Source organism: Onychomys torridus, chromosome 8 (genome assembly GCF_903995425.1).
Source record: "Onychomys torridus chromosome 8, mOncTor1.1, whole genome shotgun sequence".
Taxonomy (NCBI): Eukaryota; Metazoa; Chordata; class Mammalia; order Rodentia; family Cricetidae; genus Onychomys; species Onychomys torridus.
The window spans coordinates 9,186,124-9,205,907 of record NC_050450.1 but is presented as its reverse complement, the minus strand read 5'-3'; the positions used below and the strand labels follow the sequence as shown (position 1 = coordinate 9,205,907).

The 19,784-nt window shown below is 42.9% G+C and overlaps 1 protein-coding gene across 3 annotated transcripts in view; it reads right to left on the bottom strand.

Annotated features, from left to right (window-relative positions):
* Zc3h7a (zinc finger CCCH-type containing 7A) overlaps nucleotides 1-19,784 on the bottom strand; it is a 41,681-nt gene that overhangs the window by 12,006 nt on the left and 9,891 nt on the right. For all 3 annotated transcript variants that reach the window (XM_036195751.1, XM_036195753.1, XM_036195752.1), the window contains exons 2-15: nucleotides 16,763-16,864; nucleotides 15,492-15,531; nucleotides 13,199-13,396; nucleotides 11,181-11,339; nucleotides 10,885-10,965; nucleotides 10,757-10,795; nucleotides 8,960-8,993; nucleotides 8,460-8,743; nucleotides 5,086-5,299; nucleotides 3,923-3,987; nucleotides 3,212-3,398; nucleotides 2,661-2,822; nucleotides 1,480-1,676; nucleotides 574-674 (exon numbers count right to left, since the gene is read on the bottom strand). In XM_036195751.1, the coding sequence (XP_036051644.1) occupies nucleotides 574-674; nucleotides 1,480-1,676; nucleotides 2,661-2,822; nucleotides 3,212-3,398; nucleotides 3,923-3,987; nucleotides 5,086-5,299; nucleotides 8,460-8,743; nucleotides 8,960-8,993; nucleotides 10,757-10,795; nucleotides 10,885-10,965; nucleotides 11,181-11,339; nucleotides 13,199-13,396; nucleotides 15,492-15,531; nucleotides 16,763-16,830 (1,829 nt within the window). In that variant the 5' untranslated portion in view covers nucleotides 16,831-16,864. The remainder of the gene's footprint in view (nucleotides 1-573; nucleotides 675-1,479; nucleotides 1,677-2,660; nucleotides 2,823-3,211; nucleotides 3,399-3,922; nucleotides 3,988-5,085; nucleotides 5,300-8,459; nucleotides 8,744-8,959; nucleotides 8,994-10,756; nucleotides 10,796-10,884; nucleotides 10,966-11,180; nucleotides 11,340-13,198; nucleotides 13,397-15,491; nucleotides 15,532-16,762; nucleotides 16,865-19,784) is intronic.

Here is a 19,784-nt window from a genome sequence, read left to right as displayed (position 1 = left end):
GCTTTTGCCTGCTGAGTCATCTCACAGCTTCATTGTTTTGCTTTTTGAGACTGGTTTCTCATTAGGATCAGCTGTCCTACCCTGCTATGTAGGCCAGGCTAGACTCAAACTTGTGATCCTCCTGCCTCTGCTTCCTGAGTGCTGAGATTATAGGCATGTTCCATAACACCCAAATAAGACATTTTAAAATAGTTCTTACTTCTCAAAAGAACAGAAAGGTCAGAGGAATGCCTTCTATTGTTTGTTTGTTTGTTTGTTTGTTTCTTTTTTTTTTTTTTTTGAAGCAGTGTGGTCTCATTGTGGAGCCCTGGCTGACCTAAAGCTGACCTGCTTTGCTTCCTCAGCTTTGTTAACTGTGTGCACCCCTATACCTAGTCTACTACAGCCTTTACTGGATCTAAGAAAATCTGTTTTCTTGTCACTATAAAAATTAGGGGGAGGTAGGGTGGGGATTTAGCTCAGTGGTAGAGCTCAGCTCCACATACAAAAAAAAAAAAAAAAAAAAAGGCATGCGCCACCACCGCCCGGCACATAAATAAATTTAAAAAACAAAATTAGAAATCACCAACATACTTATTGTCCTCAAATTCATGCTTTGTAACTGGGTGAGAACAAGCAGTGGAATTATCTTTATTCCTTTTACTTATCATTCGAGGTTTATGATCAAAACATTTCTGAAATAAAGAGAAAAGAGATTATCACACAAACGTGCCCAGAATACTGCCTTAGTCTCAGGACCTTATACATGAGCGCATTTATAATTTGTGCCAATCGACAGCATGAAACCTTACTACCATTTATTCTGCTCTGGTTGTTTTGAGACATTATCTCTGTATAGCCCAGATTGGCTTTGAACTTATAGTGATCCTCCTGCCTCAAACTCCTGAGCACTGGGATTACAGGCATGCACCACCAGGCCCAGATTTCTTCTATTTTTTTCATATAATTGTAGTACAGTGGCTTACTGGTTACTGAGTGAACACTCTATATAGTGACAAAGTCTGCTGAGTACTTTCTACAATGAGGCTTACAAATCAGAAATTTTTACAGATTTTTGTTTTCTTGAAAGGGCTTCATTGTGTAGCCCTGGCTGGCCTAAAACTCACTATGTAGACAAGACTAGCCCAGAATTCATAGAGATCTACCTGCCTTCGCTTCCAAGAGTGCTGGGCTAAAGGTGTGTGCCACCATACCTGAACACAATTTGTTTTGTTTTGTTTTGTTTTTTTGTTGAAACAGGAGTCTCACTAAGTAGCTCTGGCTGACCTAGAGCTCACTATGTAGACCAGGCTGACCTTGAACCCATAGAGATCTGTCTGCTTCTGCTTCCCAAGTGCTGGGGTTAAAGACATGTGCCACAGCACCTGGGCACAATTGTTTTTTTTTAAACTCATGCTGGGCAAGTGATCTCTAAGGATTTACACTCTCCCACCACCATCACCAAATTTTACAGCAGAAAATGAGTTATGGAGAAATCACCTCACAAAGGAATGTAAACTCTCCAAGATGCTCTTGAAGAAGTTTGACTACAGTAAGGCTGATCTTTCCATTGCCCCCAAAGAAAGCTTCTCGGCTGAACGCCCCTTTTCTTTCCAGAGTCCACACATCTATCTCTTCTTGGCAATAAGCGAATGTACAGTGGCCAGAATATCGACATTCATCCTCTGCAGCAACATCTGGAAAGGCAGGAGAGTCAGAGACACTTGTTCCAGGCCCAATGAACGGCAAGCACATTTACATCATCTGGAAATCCCTAAGAATTCAGAGAGCTTCAAGCAAGAACAATCATCCCTATGCAGGGCCGGGTGAGACTCAGTCTTCAAGCTGAAATGTTTTTAACTGCAAAGGGAGAAGACACTTCAACGTTCACACGTGCTCCAACAAGGTTAAAAGCCATTCTGTGGGGAAAGTGGGACATGAGATGGTAATAGGGGTGAATATGACCAAAGCACGTGTTACACATGTATGAAAATGTCATTTTGAACAATGAATATTCTCATAAAAAAAAAAAAATCAGGCTGGGAAGATGGCTCAGCAGTTAAGAGCACTGATAGCTCTTCCAGAGGACCCAGGTTCCATCCCCAGAACTCATATGGTGGTTCACCACCTTTTGTAACTGCAGTTCCAAGAGGATGGGATGACCTTCTGGACTCTGCAGGCCTTGAGCTTATGTAGTACACAGACATATATTCAGGCAAAACACTCATATACATAAAATTAATAAACAAAATAAAAACTACAAAAAATAATAAAATTATCTTAGTGGTTTTCTTTCTTTTTTTTCTTTTTTTTTTTTTTCCCTTAGTGGCTTTCAAAGCTCATTCAGATGAAGCTTAAACCAAAAGGAGAATGCAAGTTCTCTCAGAAGCACATTCAGAGCTTTATTCCATGCTGTGATTCTCAGAGAGGCAACAGTTCTCTAAAAGCCAATCTAGGCCTTGTCTCTACAAACTATGAAATATACACGAGATGTTAAAAAACAAAACAAAAACAGCAGAAAATATGAACTGAGCAATTCAAGGTACTATTTTTCTCCTAGCCTAACTATCTTTAACAACGGGAAGTACTAACACAAATGCAGCCAAGAGGCACAGCACAGAGACTTTCCAAAAGTTGATTAGTCATACAACATACACCAATTAAGAAATGACAATAAATACCTTTACATATATAATACGGTCCTTCATAATTTGTTTTTGTTGGTCTTGGGCGTATTTTTTTCCATGATTTATCTTCAACATTTTTTATCCTACCAATTAAAATATCTTTTTTACATTTATGATCTAGATTAGCATGGTAAGTGAAATCCATTAACTTCGGGCCTGAAAAAGACATAAGAGAGATTACTCACAGGCAGAACAGACACCTTTTCAGTTTACAGGCAGTTTCTGAGCATTCAGGGCAGATGGACACTGACTACCACGGGCCCCAAATCTCAACAGACAGGCTGCTTGAGTAGCCTGACGTCCAGTGCTCTGCTCAACAGCAGCCCTGCAGCACCTTACTAAGGAAATGATCCAGACAGAAACTCTGTGGCTTATAAACAAAAAGCAGCAACAATCGGAATCACTTTTAGACCAGACACTGCCTGCTTCTTTCAGTGCTTGCCTCCTGACATGTCTAAGAGGATGGCCACCAGAGCCAGGGCTGTTCCCATCCAGTCACAAGCTCCACAATGCATATCCTGCTGTCCACTAGGTTTGGTGCTGACCTGATTTTATGAAGCAGATCTGGCAAGCTTGTCTCAGCTCATGGGTTCCTTCGAGGGGGTGCCTAGGAGTCCCTGATGAAAATGGTTTAGCAATCACACTTCCAAATAAGTTTCCAAAGTCATTTCTAGGCTGACTTGCAATTCCCAGGAAATTTTCAGAGGGAAACAAACTACCTGGTCCATTCATCTGCAAAAAGAGTAAGAAAACAAAACAAAACAAAACAAAACAAAAACAGGCAACAAATATTGTACTATCACTAAAGAAAGAACTGGGCTCCTGTGGAGAGGAGGATGAGGCTGGTGCCATTCTGTTCCAATGTGCTTCTCCATGACAAACCATCAGTCTCTGTGTTTTTCTCTGTGGACTCTGGGCCCCTTTAGGGATCTTCTATGGGCTTTTACTAACACACAACTAGTTTGCTTCCACAGGACACAGATCTTACACGCTCTGCTCTATCTCCTTGCTCTACTAAACTACTCTACATAAAGCTGGAACTATCTGTAATGGTGATTAATTTGCTCCGACAGATGGAGTCACATACTCAAAACATTTATTACTGGATGTTCTGGATGAGTTTTCTAATACTACTCCCCACAGCACACAGAAAATTCAAGGAAGCCTTTCATTTTCATTCACATAGTTCAGTTACTTCAGTACAGGCCTAGGTTCAATGTAAGCGACGTATTCACAAAAGAGGAAGTGACACTTACAAGTAAAAGGGAGGAATTACTGTTGGTAAGCGTTGTTCCCTCTCTAGCAGTTGAGGTGGACAGATCTAAAATAATAAAAAGACTTCAACAGACCTTTTCACTCTACATCAATCAGCACACAAGGGCTCTGCAGCTGACTCCCTATGGCTCCCACAGTTTTCCCATCCCAATCCTATAAGCTTTCTTACTCACTACTGACAAAAGAGGGCTGAAGGTCTCCCTTCTAGAAGCCAAGGGCCTAAGTAACCCTTAGCCGTTACTGGAGAAATTGTCTATGACAGGGTCTACTGATTGGTACTAAGACAAACCTAAGAAAATAAAACCCATATTCTGGCTGAGAAAGGCGCCTCCTCCTCTCTGGCATGAGCAGCACAGGCTCAGGGCTGCCTTGTCTTAGTCTATCATTCAGTTGCTTCCCTCTGCCATTCTCTATCCCATCTTCTCACTGGAAATCTCTGAAATTTAGACTTTTACCCTTTAACTACTTATCAGTATCTCCAAAAAATATGAAGACTTTTCTCACTATTTATAGTATGTAGGAAGGGCCCCGGGGTATAGCTCAATAGTAGAGCACTTTACATAATATGTGTAGGCCCTGGATTCCATCTCTAGCACCCCAGAAAAACAAAAGCAAACTAACCAAAAAAAAAAAAAAAAAAAAAACAAAAAAAACAAAAAAAAACCAAAACCAATTATTCAGCCTAGTAGTGACCAAACTAAGATCTTAGTACTCTATAATAAAATGAGAGCATGGGTTGCTAAGCTCCACAGATGAAGCCCCAGCCATGTCTAAATGTTATCATACTAAACCCAGATGTGAGGCTAGTTTTAATGTTTGCCAGTTCACATCCTTTAAAATGGGACAGACTTTTACAGCAGAATACACTTCAAGACATTTACCCCAAAACAACAAACACAGCTCAGCCAATCGCACGATCTAAAACCAGGATCACACCCAAGCCCACCTCATGTCCTGTTTCTTACTCTCAGGGTGTCAGTTCAGTGAAGCCCCATGCAAACCCAAGGGCTCCCTCTTTATACTTCAGTCACAATGAGAACAACTGAAGAAACTGCCACCTAAAAATGCTTTACAAAATTGCCATATACATTTTCATTTTTAGAAAATAGACTGTAGTTGTTTATAATTTAGGAGAAAGTCTTACCTCGTTTGGACTCAGTCACTGAAAATGAATTTAAAGAAGAACAGAAGTCTTCCAAGGTTGAGGTCAGAGGTGGATACAACTCTGCAAAGGAGGGCGGAGGAGCATACCTCGCACCAATAGGCAAGGTTCCGAGCAGGGACGCTGTTGTCCTGAAAGGCAAGCTAGGAACCACACTGGCTGTCGGGAGGGAGCTTCTGCCCAGGGTGGAGGAGGGCTGAAGAGAAGAAATGAAGAAATTGATGGGCTTCTCTCATCAGCTTAGCTTCCTGCTTTTACCACCAGCATATCAAAACAGACCCCCAAACTAAGGAACTGTACTGCACAAGAGAGCTTGCATCCAAAGGAAAATCCATTACAACAATCTTAGAGCAGTTCTGTGCAAGCCCTTTTCTCTGCCCACCATGCTACATCCACCCTGCCAGGATGGACTGAATCCTCTAAAATCCAGTTGACAACTACAAGAATGAGTCTTGGTGGAGACTTTTTTTCCTGTTTTTTTGTTTGTTTGTTTGTTTGTTTTGTTTTGTTTTTTTCCAGACAGGCTTTCTTTGTGTAACAGCCTGGCTATCCTGGAACTTCTTTGTAGACCAGGTTGGCCTCCAACTCACAGAGATCCATCCTTTCTGAGTGCTGGGATTAAAGGCATGCACCACCATGCCTAGCTAAGACAATCTTAAAGATAGAGTCTCATGTACATTGATCAGCCTCAAACCACTACGTTACTGTAGATGACCCTGAACTTCTGGTCCTCCTGCCTCTACTTCCCAAATGGCAGGTGTGTGCCACCATAGTACTGAGGATGGAACCCAGGGCTTCATGTATGCTAGAAAATCAATAGCTACTTTCTTAGCCCTGAACACACACTTTTATTTATTTTGTATTTATTTTTAAACGTGTCAAATTTGTTTTAAAAGGGGGACGGGGCAGCAAGCACTCACTGTCAAACCCAACGTCATGAGTTAGATCCTAGGACTCCTGCAAACTGTCCTCTCACCTCCCCCATGTGCACAAATGTGTAAAAAAGACAGAAATCATGTGTGTGGTATATGCATGTGTGGCATGTGTGGACCAGGTTGGTCCTCAATGGCCTTACCTCATTCTGAACCCAGAGCTTATTGTTTCAGCTAGGCTGCCTGGCCAACCAGCCCCTGAAGATCACTTGGGCATGCATTCCCTAGCTCTGGGTTACAGGCAGGGACCACCACGCCTACTTTTCATGTATGTGCCAAGGAGTCCAACTCGGGTCCTTGCATAGCAAGTGCTTTACCCACTGAGTAAACTTAAGACTTAAAAAAAGATTTAATTTTTTTAGAAGACCTTTATTTATATATGTGAGTGTTTTGCCTGCCAGAAGAGTCATCAGGTCTTCTGAACTGGAGTTATAGGCATTTGTGAGCCACCATATGGGTGCTAGGAATCAAGCCTGGGTCTTCTGTAAGAACAGCCAGAGATCTTAACTGCTGAGCCATCTCTCCAGCCCAAGGTTTTGTAGTGGGTAGCTGTTCTGTCTTTGACCTTGAAGCACAGCCCCTGGAGATACAGCAGGTAACTGCCCCACCTGCCTATGACCTTGAAGTACATGCCCCTGGGGCCTGGCCTCTCAGTTACCCCTAAGACCTGAGATGCAGGCAGGCAGCTCTCTCTAGGCTCCATCTCCATTGTGGGACTTGGATGCGGGAGTGATCCAGGTGTTCCAGAACCTGTGTCAATTCTGTCCTGTATGTGAGTTTTTCCCCTTAATGAATTCTTTGTCCTTTAAACAGACTCTGTGGATTTCTTGTTATAAGGTTTAATGTTTTGAAGGGAACTAATTTGTATGTATATATATTTGTATGTGTTTACTATATGTGTGCAGTGTCTGCAGAGGCCAGAGAGGGCATCAGATCCCCTGGAACTGATGTTATAAACAGCTGTGAGCTGCCATGTGGGTGCTAGGACTCAAACCTGGGTCCTCTGGAAGAGCCATTTCTCCAGCTCATACAAATGTGTGTGTGTACATATAAACACATACACACAAATATGTGTGTGCTATTATATATGTATTATCTAGTATGTGTGTATCTATGTATACACATGTTTAGTTGGAGTGAGTATGTGTGTTATTACGTATTATCTGATAGCCACACACGTTTATTGAGTGAGTGAGTGAGTGAGAGAGAGAGAGAGAGAGAGAGAGACAGAGTGTGTGTATGTGTTTTGAGAAAGGGTCTCAGTATGTAGATCTGGCTGGACTGGAACTACTAATATAGACCAGGTTATCCTGAAACTCACAGAGATCTTCCTGCCTCTGCCTCACAAGTATTGGGATTAAAGGCGTGTGCCACTTGGCAAAAGATTTATTTTTTTTAATTGGGGGAGGGGGCACATTTCCTGAGTATATACATGAAGCCAGAAATCAAAGCTCAACCTTACGTATCATTGCTGAGGAACTCCCTGACCTTGTCTTTTGGGACCTGGGGCTCACAGACAAGGCTATGCTAGCTGGCCAGTGAGCCCCAGGGGTCCTCCATGTCCACCTCCGCAGCTCTGCGGTACAAGCTGGTGCTGCCACACCTGGCTTTTTGGGGTTCTTATGCTTTTGCGACAAGCTCTTTACTCCCTGAGCCGTCGCCCGAGTCCTCACATGCCTATTGTCTATCAGAGTGTTATGAACCTTTCCACTCCAGAGACATTGACCAGATTCTAGACAGCACACTCTTATTTCAGCAATGACCATGCTATTGAGTTATCTGTTATCTCCTCAGAAGAAGCAAAGAAAATGTCAAGGTCAGAAAGCAAAAGGGAATCCTAGAAGCAACACAAAGTTATCTTCCATGTTGCATTATGTCCTTGAGAAGACAGAGTAGGGCTGGGGAAATGGTTTAATGGGTAAAGTGCTAGCCTTATAAGCAAGAGGACATGAGTTCAATCCCTAGAACCTCTGTTAAAAGTGTAAATAAAAATTTTAAAAGAAAGAGAGAAGAGAAACTAAACTGAGCAAGAGAGATGGATGGCTCAGCAGTTAAGATCATTTCTCTTCCAAAAGACCTGAGTTCTGTTTCCAGCATCCACATGGGGTGGCTTACAACTGTCTGTAACTCCAGCTCCACAGGATCTGACACCTCTCCTGGCCTGCACATATGTCTCTGTCTCTGTCTCTCTCTCTCTCTCTCTTACAGACACACACACACACACACACACACACACACACACACACACACACCACCACACATACACCATCACCCACATTCTTTTTGTTTTGTTTTGTTTTGTTTTGTTTTGTTTTTTTGAGCTGAGGATAAGCCCAGGGCCTTGCACTTGCTAGGAAAGCACTCTACCACTAAGCTAAATCCCCAACCCTCCACCCACATTCTTTAAAAGGAAAACTAACTCACCATGACAGCATCATTTGTTTCTGGGGCCGAATCAAGGAGATCATCTATGTCATCCCCAAGGACAATGTCTCCATCATCTACAAAGGTGTCTGGCAGTGTGAAGGGGCCCTTCCCTCCATTTGCAAACACTGTGGATGGCAGTGGGTTCTCATCCACTTGCAGTTGCAAAACAGAAGTTATAGGCATAACAGGAACTGAGGCCAGCTCACTCCCAATATCACGAGGAAAACTGGATGTAGGAAAGGAGACAACCGGAAGCACTTCTTGCCTTGGGGTTAATAAATCTGTAACAGACATAGAAATTTGCTCACTCCAAAATTTGCCACTATATTACAAAATAAGAGTGCTAATAGCCAATAACAGAGGACATGAAAGCAGTCACAGTCTTGCTTTCATCACACAGCAATCTCACCTGACAATATGATATAATAAACACAGTCTAAAATGGGCAAACTGGCAGGTATATTTCAGAAGGTTAAGATGACAAGTAAAAAACATACCTGGCTCAATATCTTCCACAGAATAGTTCACAGCCTGGAAATTAAAGCAATAGTGATCATGTTTTCAGGATCCTAAACTCTAAAGCAGTCTGAAAAACTTATCTTAAAAGAGTAATGCAAACCGGGTGGTGGTGGCACACACCTTTAATCCCAGCACTTGGGAGGCTGAGGCAGGTGGAGCTCTGTGAGTTCCCAGCCAGCCTGGTCTACAAAGCGAGCTCCAGGACAGGCTCCAAAGCTACACAGAGAAACCCTGTCTCAAAAAAAAAAAAAAAAAGATGCAGATTTGCAAAGACATTTGACAATGATACTAGAAATCAAAAGAACATTCAAACCACTTATCTCCTACCCTTTTGGTTTGTTGTTTTGAGATAGGATCTCACTACGTAGGCCCCGCTGGCCTGAAACTCAGAGAGACCCATCTGCCTCTGCCTCTGCCTCCCCAGTGCTGGGGTTAAAAGGTGTGCACCACCATGCCATGCTTCTTCTTCTTTTGAAACAATCTCATGCAGCCCAGGCAGATCTCAAATTCGGAATGTAGCTGAGAATTCAAGCGGAGACCTTGAACTTCTGGTCCTCCTGCCTCCATATCTGGGATTACCAGGTATCATCAGACCTGGTTTTTTATACTTTCTTTTGAAGACAGATCTGTGTTGTCCTCGCTCGCCTCACTCTCCTGGGATCACAAGACTGCACAGCCATACTGGGAAACACTGTGTACTTCTAGCAGACATGCACTTCTCAAAGGCTAGTTAGAGAAGACTAGGGACTAATCTAGTCCCCATCCACCAGCCTCTCACAATGGCTAGTGCCATCCCATTAACCACAAGACTTTAAAGTTTAAAAAAAAGAGGGCTGGAGAGATGGCTCGGTGGTTAAGAGCATCTAGCTACTCTTCCAGAGGTCCTGAGTTCAATTCCTGACAACCACATAGTGCCTCACAACCATCTGTAATGAGATCTGGTGCCCTCTTCTGGCCTGCAGGCATACATGCAGAGAGAACACTGTATACATAATAAATAAATAAATCTTTTTCCAGGACAGGCTCCAAAGCTACACAGAGAAACCCTGTCTCAAGAGAGAGACAGAGACAAGAAGAGAGAGCGACAGAAAGACAGACAGACAGGGTTTTACCATGTAGTCCTGGCTGGCCTGGAATTCTATGTAGACCAGGTTGGTCTTGAATTCACAGAGATCCTCCTGCCTCTGCCTTCTGAGACCTGAGACTAACAAATCTATAGCCATTACTGACAAAGTTTTTTTTTTTTTTAATTTTAAAAATTTATTCATTTCATGTTATTGAGGTATGTATGCATACCACACGTGTGCTTAGTGCCCTAGAAGGTCACAAGACAGCATCAACTCCTCTGGAATTGGAGTTACTGGTGGTTGTGAACTACGACATGGGTGCTGTGAACTGACCCTGGGCCCTGGTACTCTGCAAGAGCAGCAGTGCTCTGAACTGCTGAGCCATCTCTCTGGCTTTGGCTGTTGTTGTTGTTAATTTATTTTTTAAACTCCAATGTCTCTCAAAACTAGTATCTGGCCTGGATCCATGATTTTCACAGAAAACTGAGCATCTGTTCACACCCTGTCACTGGCTCCAGTGGCCTGCAGGAAGAGCTGGCTAAGACTAAATTTTAATTGTTTTGTTCTCTAAAGTGACAGGAAGCCGTGGCCAGTTTCAAATCTGAGGCATCAAAGACACACACACTAAAACTACAAAAAGCACATTTGCGAAGACTTCCAACCCTCCTTTTCTCAGAAGCATGATTTTTGCACAGATAATAACCCTACCTTGGCAGCCCCATCTCCAGGAACTGGTTTCAATGAGAGCTGAAAAATAATGAAAATGCAAGTTCAAAACAGAACTGACTCAAGATTATAAAACAAAATGAAAACCCCCTGAGAGAAGTTTGACTTACCTCAGCTCTAACATATGCTTTCCTTATTTTAAATCCCAATTTCTGAGCTAATTCTTGAGTTAATTTTATTACATGTTCATCCTAAAAAAGGCAACATTCATGACTATATCTGCAGTGAAACAAGCAAACAGGGCTGTTTTATTTCCATCGAGACACTTGATTTATTAGCTATTACACTGAGCTGAGGCAGGCTGAAGGCTGCATGACCACTCGGTTCTTTCACATACCATGGAGACACATGAGAGCAGTCAAATACTTCAGATGCAAACAAGTGAACTAAAGTATCCATTCCATACCTGAGGCACTGCTAAGGAGCATTTTGCTACAGCGTCATAGGCCTCTCTGTAACGTCCTAAGTCACTCAAAGCCTTAGACTTCCGATACAGAGCCTTGCAGTTACTGGCATTAATACTGAGGACAGCATTACAATCTTCTAAAACTTTATCATGGAAACCCTGGTGGGAAAGGCCAAAAGAAAAAGCCAGAACCACATGATTAATATCTCTGATACCTGTTTCATACACAAAAACAAATGTGACCCCATTCTATGACTCTCAACTTGAAGTTCACAATGATATTTTTCATTTGAGTGATTTTGTTAGGATACTCCACATATATAAAAGTAGGAAATTATCATGAATATCTATATACTCCCTATCCTATATCAGACAAATGTGAGTACTTTGTCACAGAGCCCAGATCTCCAAGGAAGAAAGCTTCTGGGACATGGCTGGTGTTCCAGTATCATAATCTACCCTATTTTCCTCCTCACTGTCATCACTGCTTTTAAATCCATTAAAAATGTCAAATGTGGAGGCTGAGAAGATGGATCAGCACTTAAGAGCACTGGCCACTCTTCCAGAGGACCTGGGTTCAATTCCCAGCATCCACATGGAGGCTCACAATGGCCTATAACTCCAACCCCAGGGGATCTGACATCCTCTCTGGCTGCACAGAAACACAGGCAAAACACTTAAACACTCAAAAAAACTGTAAAACAAAATAAATCTAAAAAAATCTATTTTGGGGGCTGGAGAGATGGCTCAATGGTTAAGAGCACAGGCTGCTCTTTCAGAGATCCTGAGTTCAATTCCCATATATGTATGTGTGTATGTATGTATGTATGTATGTATGTGTGTATACTTTTTTTTTTCCCTTTTGGATTTTTGAGACAGGATTTCACTCTGTAGCCCTGGCTGTCTTGGACCTCTGTAGACCAGGCTGGCCTCAAACTCACAGAGATCACCTGCCCCTGCGTCTCAAGTACTGGGATTAAAGGTGTGTGCTACCACTGCCTGGCAGTGTGCTATATTTAAATCAAGCTTAGAAAGGGGCTGGTGAGAACTCAGTGGTGGAGTGCTTGCCTAGTATGTGCAGGCCCTAGATTCCATCCTGAGCCCTGTGAAAAATAAAACTTATTAAAAACAACAACAACAAACAGCCAGGGGGCTGAAGAGATGGCTCAGCGGTTAAGAGGTCCTGAGTTCAATTCCCAGCAACCACATGGTGGCTGACAACCTCCTGTAATGAGATCTGGTGCCCTCTTCCGGCCAGCAGGGACACATGCAGGCAGGACACTGTATACATAATAAATAAATATTAAAAACAACAACAACAAAAAACAGCCAGGTGGTAGTGGCATTCGCCTTTAATCTCAGCACTTGGGAGGCAGAGACAGATTTATCTCCGAGTTTGAGGCCAGCCTGGTCTACAGAGTGAGTTCCAAGACAACCAAGGATACACAGAGAAACCTGGTCTTTAAAAAAACTAAGTAAATAAATAAATAAAAATAAAAATAAATAACAAAAATACTGCAAACTTACCTTGCAAGCTATTGCTCTTGGCTGGCACCTGGAAGCCCTCCAAGACTACAGAGCTATAACAACTATTCTTTGTAAAAAGAAAATTAAAAAAATAGAAGAAAAGGGACTGCCCATACTCTTACCCTGATTTGAAGACTGTACAGTGTGTACACACATGTGTACACACACACACACACACACACACACACACACACACACACACACACACATCACTAAATATCACATGGTACCCCACAAATCTCCAATGCTGATTGATATGTCAATTTTAAAAGTATAATGTAACTTCCAAATAGCTTATCAGGAATACATTACAGAAAGCAACATCAGCTATCCACAAGTACACATGAACAGCACTAGAGGGCCAGGGTGCAGCTCAGTGGTAGATACCCCAGTATCAAGCTAAGGCCTGGAAAGCACAGGTGCTAGGTTCCACATCTAGTCTAGGACAAAACTCAGGAAAATGACTTTTAATTTTAAAACTTCCAACTCACCATATTAGAATAGCAGGCAATACGATTTATATGAAGTTTTTCGATGATTTCTTTGGGAATTAAAATTTCTTCAGACTTTGCATAATCAGCTATACTCAAAGCTTCTGAGTACTGACTTAGAGAGCTACTCCAATCACATTCCCGATAAATATCATTTCCTTCATTAAAAAGATTTCTCACAAGAGCATGCAAATATACCTAAAAAGAGAAAATTACCTCTTGAAGCCAGAACAAGGTAAGACAGAAGTAAATACCATTATAATGCCTAAAACTTCAGAAAGCATTGCTGGACAGCAGGGCAGAACTTCTGTAAGAAAGCTGTCACTGCTGCCTTGCTAGGAAGTTCATCTTGTCTACTTCTGCAAAAGAAAACTCCCTCTCCTTTTGAGGAAAAAAAAAAGGTTAAAAGCACTTTGTAAGTGTATGTGTGTCTCTGATTCTGTGCAGGTAATAAGACACTTGGTGCAAGTCCTCAGTCAAGAGAGTACATTTAATATTTATGGTTCCAAGTCTACTGCCATCCTCCTGCCTCTGCTTTCCAAGAGCTCAGAGTACCAACACCAGCTTTAGTTTAAGTCTTTGATGAGTATTTCTGACAAGGCAACAGTAATAATGCTTCCATTGCTGCTGTGCAGCACACTAGGGAGCATGTGCATGTCAGCATGCACACATGCATAGTACCCTTTAGTATTTGCATGTCTTTACCAACTCAGTCAAACCTTTCCACATTTTTATGGATCATTTACATTTCTTCTTTTAAAACATTGTTATTTGTGGGGGGCTGGGAGGAGCGGTTTTATACAAGCCACCGTGCATGTATGGGGGTAAAGAATTCAGGAAAATCAGATCTCTCCTTCCACCATGCAGGACCCATGGAAAAAATTCAAATCATTAGGCTTGGTGCCTGGTGCCTTTACGTGCTTAGCCATCTCTCTGGTCCTGTATTTCTTCTTTTATAAGCTATTTGCTTAGATCATTTCCTGATTTAGGGGATGAAGCTAAGTAATTTACTTATTGAGTGATTACACCCATTTGTTGATATGTACCTTTTCTATCATAAGGTCAGATAACTTTTCTGGTCCTAATACACACATTTAAACTGACTAGATTGCTAAGGAACAAAGCAGGCATTAACGCCTGATATAGCTTGTGATATGCCCCTTAACCTCTGGGGCCCCAGTTCCACATGTGGAAAAACAAAAGGGTTTCTCCAGGTATTTCAGCTCAAATACTTTAAGACTCTCCTCAGTGTGGAGAGGAGAGGAAGAGGAGGAACTGAACACAGGGAAGGAGGAATGTGGACACTTGGAAACACACACCTTCAGAGATTCCAAGCCACAGTGTTACAGTCCAAGGCCCAAAGGAGTGGCCTTCTTCTTCCTATGTCTGGCCAGTTCATCCCAGCTCTTCCCTCCCACTCTCTAAACAACCCTCCTTCAGTGCTGCCAGGACTTATCAAAAAAAAAAAAAAAAAAAAAAAAAAAAAGAGAGAGAGAGAGAGATGACACCCACATTCTCTGTTCAATTCCATTCCACTTATTTTTGACAAAATAGTGGCGCATGCCTTTAATCCCAGCACTTGAGAGGCAGAGGCAGGTAGATTTCAGTGAGTTCATGGCCAGCCTGGTCTACAAAGCAAGTTCCAGGACAGCCAGGACTGTTACACAGAGAAATCCTGTCTCAAAAAACCAATCAATCAGGGCTAGAGAGATGGCTCAGTGGTTAAGAGCACTGACTGCTCTTCCAGAGGACCTGAGTTCAATTCCCAGCACCCAAATGGTGGTTCACAACCACTTTGTGATGAGATCTGGTGCCCTCTTCTTGCCTGCAGGGACAAATGCAGGCAGAATACTGTATACATAATAAATCTTTAAAAAAATCAATCCATCAATCAATAAAATGAATTTAAAATAGTAGTTAATTGGCAGAGGGTTCAAAATCCATACTAACTCAGACTACACTAACACAGGAAAGAAAATGCAAGACAAGTGTCCAAAAATGTCCCAAAGGCTGTACTATATAGACGAGGCTAGCAAGCTTTTTCTATAAATGCCAAAAAGTGAGCATTTAAAGCACTGTGGGACATTGAAGTTCTGTCCTGTGTCACGAAAGTACCACAGAGAATACATAAACAAATGGCTGTGGCTACAGTATTCTAATAAAGCTTTATTTGTGAAAGAGGACAGCTGGTCAGGTCAGGTGTGACAAACAAGGCCAGGGTTTGCCAAATCATGTTGCAGATTATAGTTCTTGAGCTACTGTGACTAGCCACAACCCTTCCCAATGTCATTACCGCATATTGCTCCTGGGTCCCTGGATATGACAGCGGAGACCTGAGAAGAAGAAACAAATCTATTGTAATTACTGAGATCTATTACAAGTTTTGTTCATTTGTTCTGAGACAGTATCCCTGATTGACACAAAACGCACTGAAATCAGCCTGCCTCCACCTCCCACGTGTTAGGATTACAAGAATGCTCCCTCCACCATGACAGGCTCCTTATCAGCATTATTCAGCCAGAAGTTATCTTAAACTGTACTTTTTAGGGGCTGGAAAGATGGCTCAGTGGTTAAAAGTACTTGCTGCTCTTGCAGAGAACCCTGATTCAGTTCCCGATACCCACATGGGAGCTCAAAGACCCAACACTCTCTTCTGGCTTCTGAGTGCAGGAATTACAAGTGCTGAGGTATTTCAGGTATGGGCTACCATGGCAACCACCGTTTTCTTAAGTACAATACTTCTCTTTCAAATCTACTCCTTTTCAAAAAAGACCTAATTCTTCAAATACCAAAAAGATTAAAAATTGACACTTTCTGATCCGATTTATTGCTGATCAGTGTCTCCTCCCCAGAAGGAACAAAGAGACCCTTCTGCCAGGACATGTCCCCAAGCAAAAGCTGTCTGCCACTGGTGCTGTCCCTAACAGCATGGCCTGACAGCAAAAGCCTTCTGTGCTACAGATGTTCGTTCCAGATGTTTAATTCACCAGAATGCTTCTTATAGGAACACATCCAAATTCTTCAGTCAAATTTGAGGGAAAGGGCTACAACATCAGGGCTGTAGCCCTAAAAACCAACAATAAGAAGAATATAAGAATATCCAAAAGGTGACACACACCTTTAATCCCAGCACTTGAGAGGAAGAGGCAGGCAGATCTCTGTGAGTTTGAGGTCAGCCTGGGCTACAAAGTGAGTCCCAGGACAGCCAGGGCCACACAGAGAAACCCTGTCTTGAGAAACAACAACAACAAAAAGAATATCCAAAAGGACAAGGGAGAAAAAAATGCTGGAATGAAAATGTCATTTCCAACCCAACCTGAACACTATGACAGTTCTCAGGCTTGCTAGGTATGGGGGTGCTTCATGCTTATAATCCAGTGCTTGTGAGGCTGAAGCAGGAAGATTGCTAAGACTTTAAGGCTTTCTTGGGCTACAGTGTGAGATTCTGTCTCCTAACAGAAAACACCAAGAGACCTCTGACTTTCCCCATGTATGGACTCCATACATAATACAGGAGTGGCCATCAGACAAGCACATGGGGACCATCAAGTGTCAAGTTCTTACTGGATGAACTGTAGACCTTCCTTAATGTTGTGCTGCCTTTTTCTTCTCTCCTCAGACACACTGGACATGTTACCCCGCACATCCACTTGCTAACTGAGCAATCTGTAAAGAAACAAGGCACAAAATTACTACACCGCCAGCCAGCAATTCTGGATTTCCCACTAAAACATCCATAATTCTAAGCACTCAGGAGGCAGAGGCAGGCAGATCTCTGTAAGCTCAAGGCCAGCCTGGTCTACAGAGTAAGTTCTAGGACAGCCAAGGCTACACAGAGAAACTGTCTTGAAAATTAAAAAACAAACAAACAAATCCATAACTCTAGGCCCTCACTCGGGGTAGAACACACCCATCTCCAAAGGCCTTGGACATTGAGGAGCCACTAGGCCTTTCTTTGGGGTTCCTGTGGTCTTGTGTCCACAGCACACTATTTTTAGACTGGTCAAGGTACGTGACTCTGCTGATCCTGTGTGCCCCTCCTAAACAGTTCACATGCAAAGGCATCCCCTTCTTGACACAGGTTTTGTCTCTTCTCCGTCAACCTGCATGTGTGAGCTGCAGCAAGAACAGTCTCAGCCATGCTCAGCTTCTGGAAGATCTCCACAAGGGAAAACTTTACTTCCCCTGCCTCGGAGGGAATCTGACATCCTAGAAAGCAGAGCGAGAGCTTCTGAGCTAACCCTTACAACAGTATAGACAGATCTAAACACAGTGACTTCATGCCACTGCTATCCATCCCTCTGACCAACCTTCACTGAGCAGTTCCCAGCAAGTTAAATAGAAGCCCTGAAAAGGGACTGAGATAAAGGACAGATTTCCGGTGGCTGGTGAAATGGCCCAGTGGGGGAGAGAGCTGGCTGCTCTTCCAGGACTCAATTCCCAGCACACACACTGACAGTTCCCAACCATCTGTGAACCATTCCAGTTCCAAGGAATCCAAAACCTTTTTCTAGTCCCTCTCAGACACTACATGCATGTGGTACACAGACATACATGGCCAAAACACCCACACACATACAACTTTAAAATATGGATTTCCTGACCCCCACTCTAGATTTCCGGTCTCAGTGTCTGATAGCTGCTCATTTACAGTGTCCTCCGATGCTGGGGATTAGAAGTCTCTCTTGTTACCAGGTATGACAATCAAAGAGAACTCTAGAGTAGCAAACATCCTGGGTGGGGGGACAGCAGGGGAAGGGGCATTGAATCACCCTTGGCTGAGAACTGAGACCTACAATGAAGCAGGCACCTTAGCACATAGCTCATGTGTTCAAACCTGGAGACACCTCAAGCAGGCAGCTGACTTGCTCTGGCTTCACTACTGCTTGCCACTGTCATGTCATTTGATGCACAGGACTGGATGCCCAGAGGCTGACTGGCATGCATCTTTTTTGGTCTTTCCAACACTGTCAAGTGTTAAGAATTTGTCTTTGATACTGTAACGGTAGCACTCAAAAAAGACATCTACCACTTGCTTTCAAATATTCCCCAGGCATGGTAGCATATATCTTTAATGATGGAGCCAGTTCCAGGACATCCAGGCTATACTCTGTCTCAAAAAACTGAAAATAAATAAATAAAAATCGCATATCCCCCCAACTTATAAGAGGAGAATCAGAATGAAAAGGCAGAATGTTGATTAACTGTGAGTGCTAAGTACAGGAATTCGCTTTCATGTCTTTGAAAATTTACAGAATGAGTTTTTTAAAAAATCCCTGACACTGGGGGCTAGAAAGATGGCTGGCTCAGTGGTTAAGAGCACTGGCTGTTCTTCCAAAGGACCCAGGCTCAAGTCCATCACCCACATGGTGTTTCACAAAAGTAACTCCTGTCCCAAGGGCTGACACTCTCTTCTGGCACCAGGCACGCAAGTGGTACCTATACTTGTGTGCAGGCAAAACACCCATACACGTTAAAGCAAATAGTTTTGTTTTTTAAGTTCACGACACTAAAGTAAAATGGCCGTAATGAAGTAAAATTTCTGGAATTTTTAAACCGCTTTTAAAATAGTTTAGTCAAGAAGTAAGTGAGATGGTTCATGTTAAGAACACTTGCTGAGGGCTGGAGAGATGGCTCAGCAGTTAAGAGCACTGGCTGCTCTTCCAGGGGTCCTGAGTTCAATTCCCAGCAACCACACGGTGGCTCACAACCATCTGTAATGAGATCTGGTGCCCTCTTCTAGCATGCAGACAGAATTCTATATACAAAATAAATAAATAAATCTTTGATTAAAAAAAAAAAAAAAAGAAGAGTTGTTGCACTGGGCAGTAGTGGCATATGCCTTTAATCCTATTTAATCCTGGCACTTGGAGGCAGAGGCAGGTGGATCTCTGTGGGACCAGCCTGGTCTATAGAGTGAGTTCCAGGACAGCCAGGGCTACAGAGAGACCCTGTCTCTTCAGGGGGGATGGGGATTTAGTTCCTGGCTAATGATAATCAGCTAGGTTAATAGCTTTAAGACTATTTCCCTAGAAAGTGCTAGAACACCTTGAACTCTGACTTCTTACAAAGGGCACAGGGCAAAGAGCTAAATATTCATGCATATGATTAGAAGGAAATATGGTGGGCATGGTGGTGCACACCTTTAATCCCAGCCCTCGGGAGGCAGAGACAGGTGGATCTTTGTTGAGTTTAAGGCCAGCCTGGTCTACAGAGTGAGCTCCAGGACAGCCAGGGCTACTCAGGGAAACCCTGTCTCGAAAAACAAAAACCAAAAAAGGAAAGAAATTTTAAAATCCTCTTGAAAACTGAGGCCAGAGACTCAGTTGTCATTGTCTTGTCTTTTTGAGACAAAGTCTGACCTTTGTGGAACTCCAGATGCAGTCCAGGCTGGCCTTCAACTCTTGATCCTCCTGCTTCCCCCACCTAAATGCGGGAATTATAGGCCCCCGCTCAAAAAGTTGTTAGTTTGTCCTGCTGGGGAACTGAACCAAGGGCTTCATACGCATTCGGCAGGCCTGGCAGGCATGCTCTACCACAGAAACACACCCTCATCCCCAAATAACCACAAGCTTAGTACATCAGG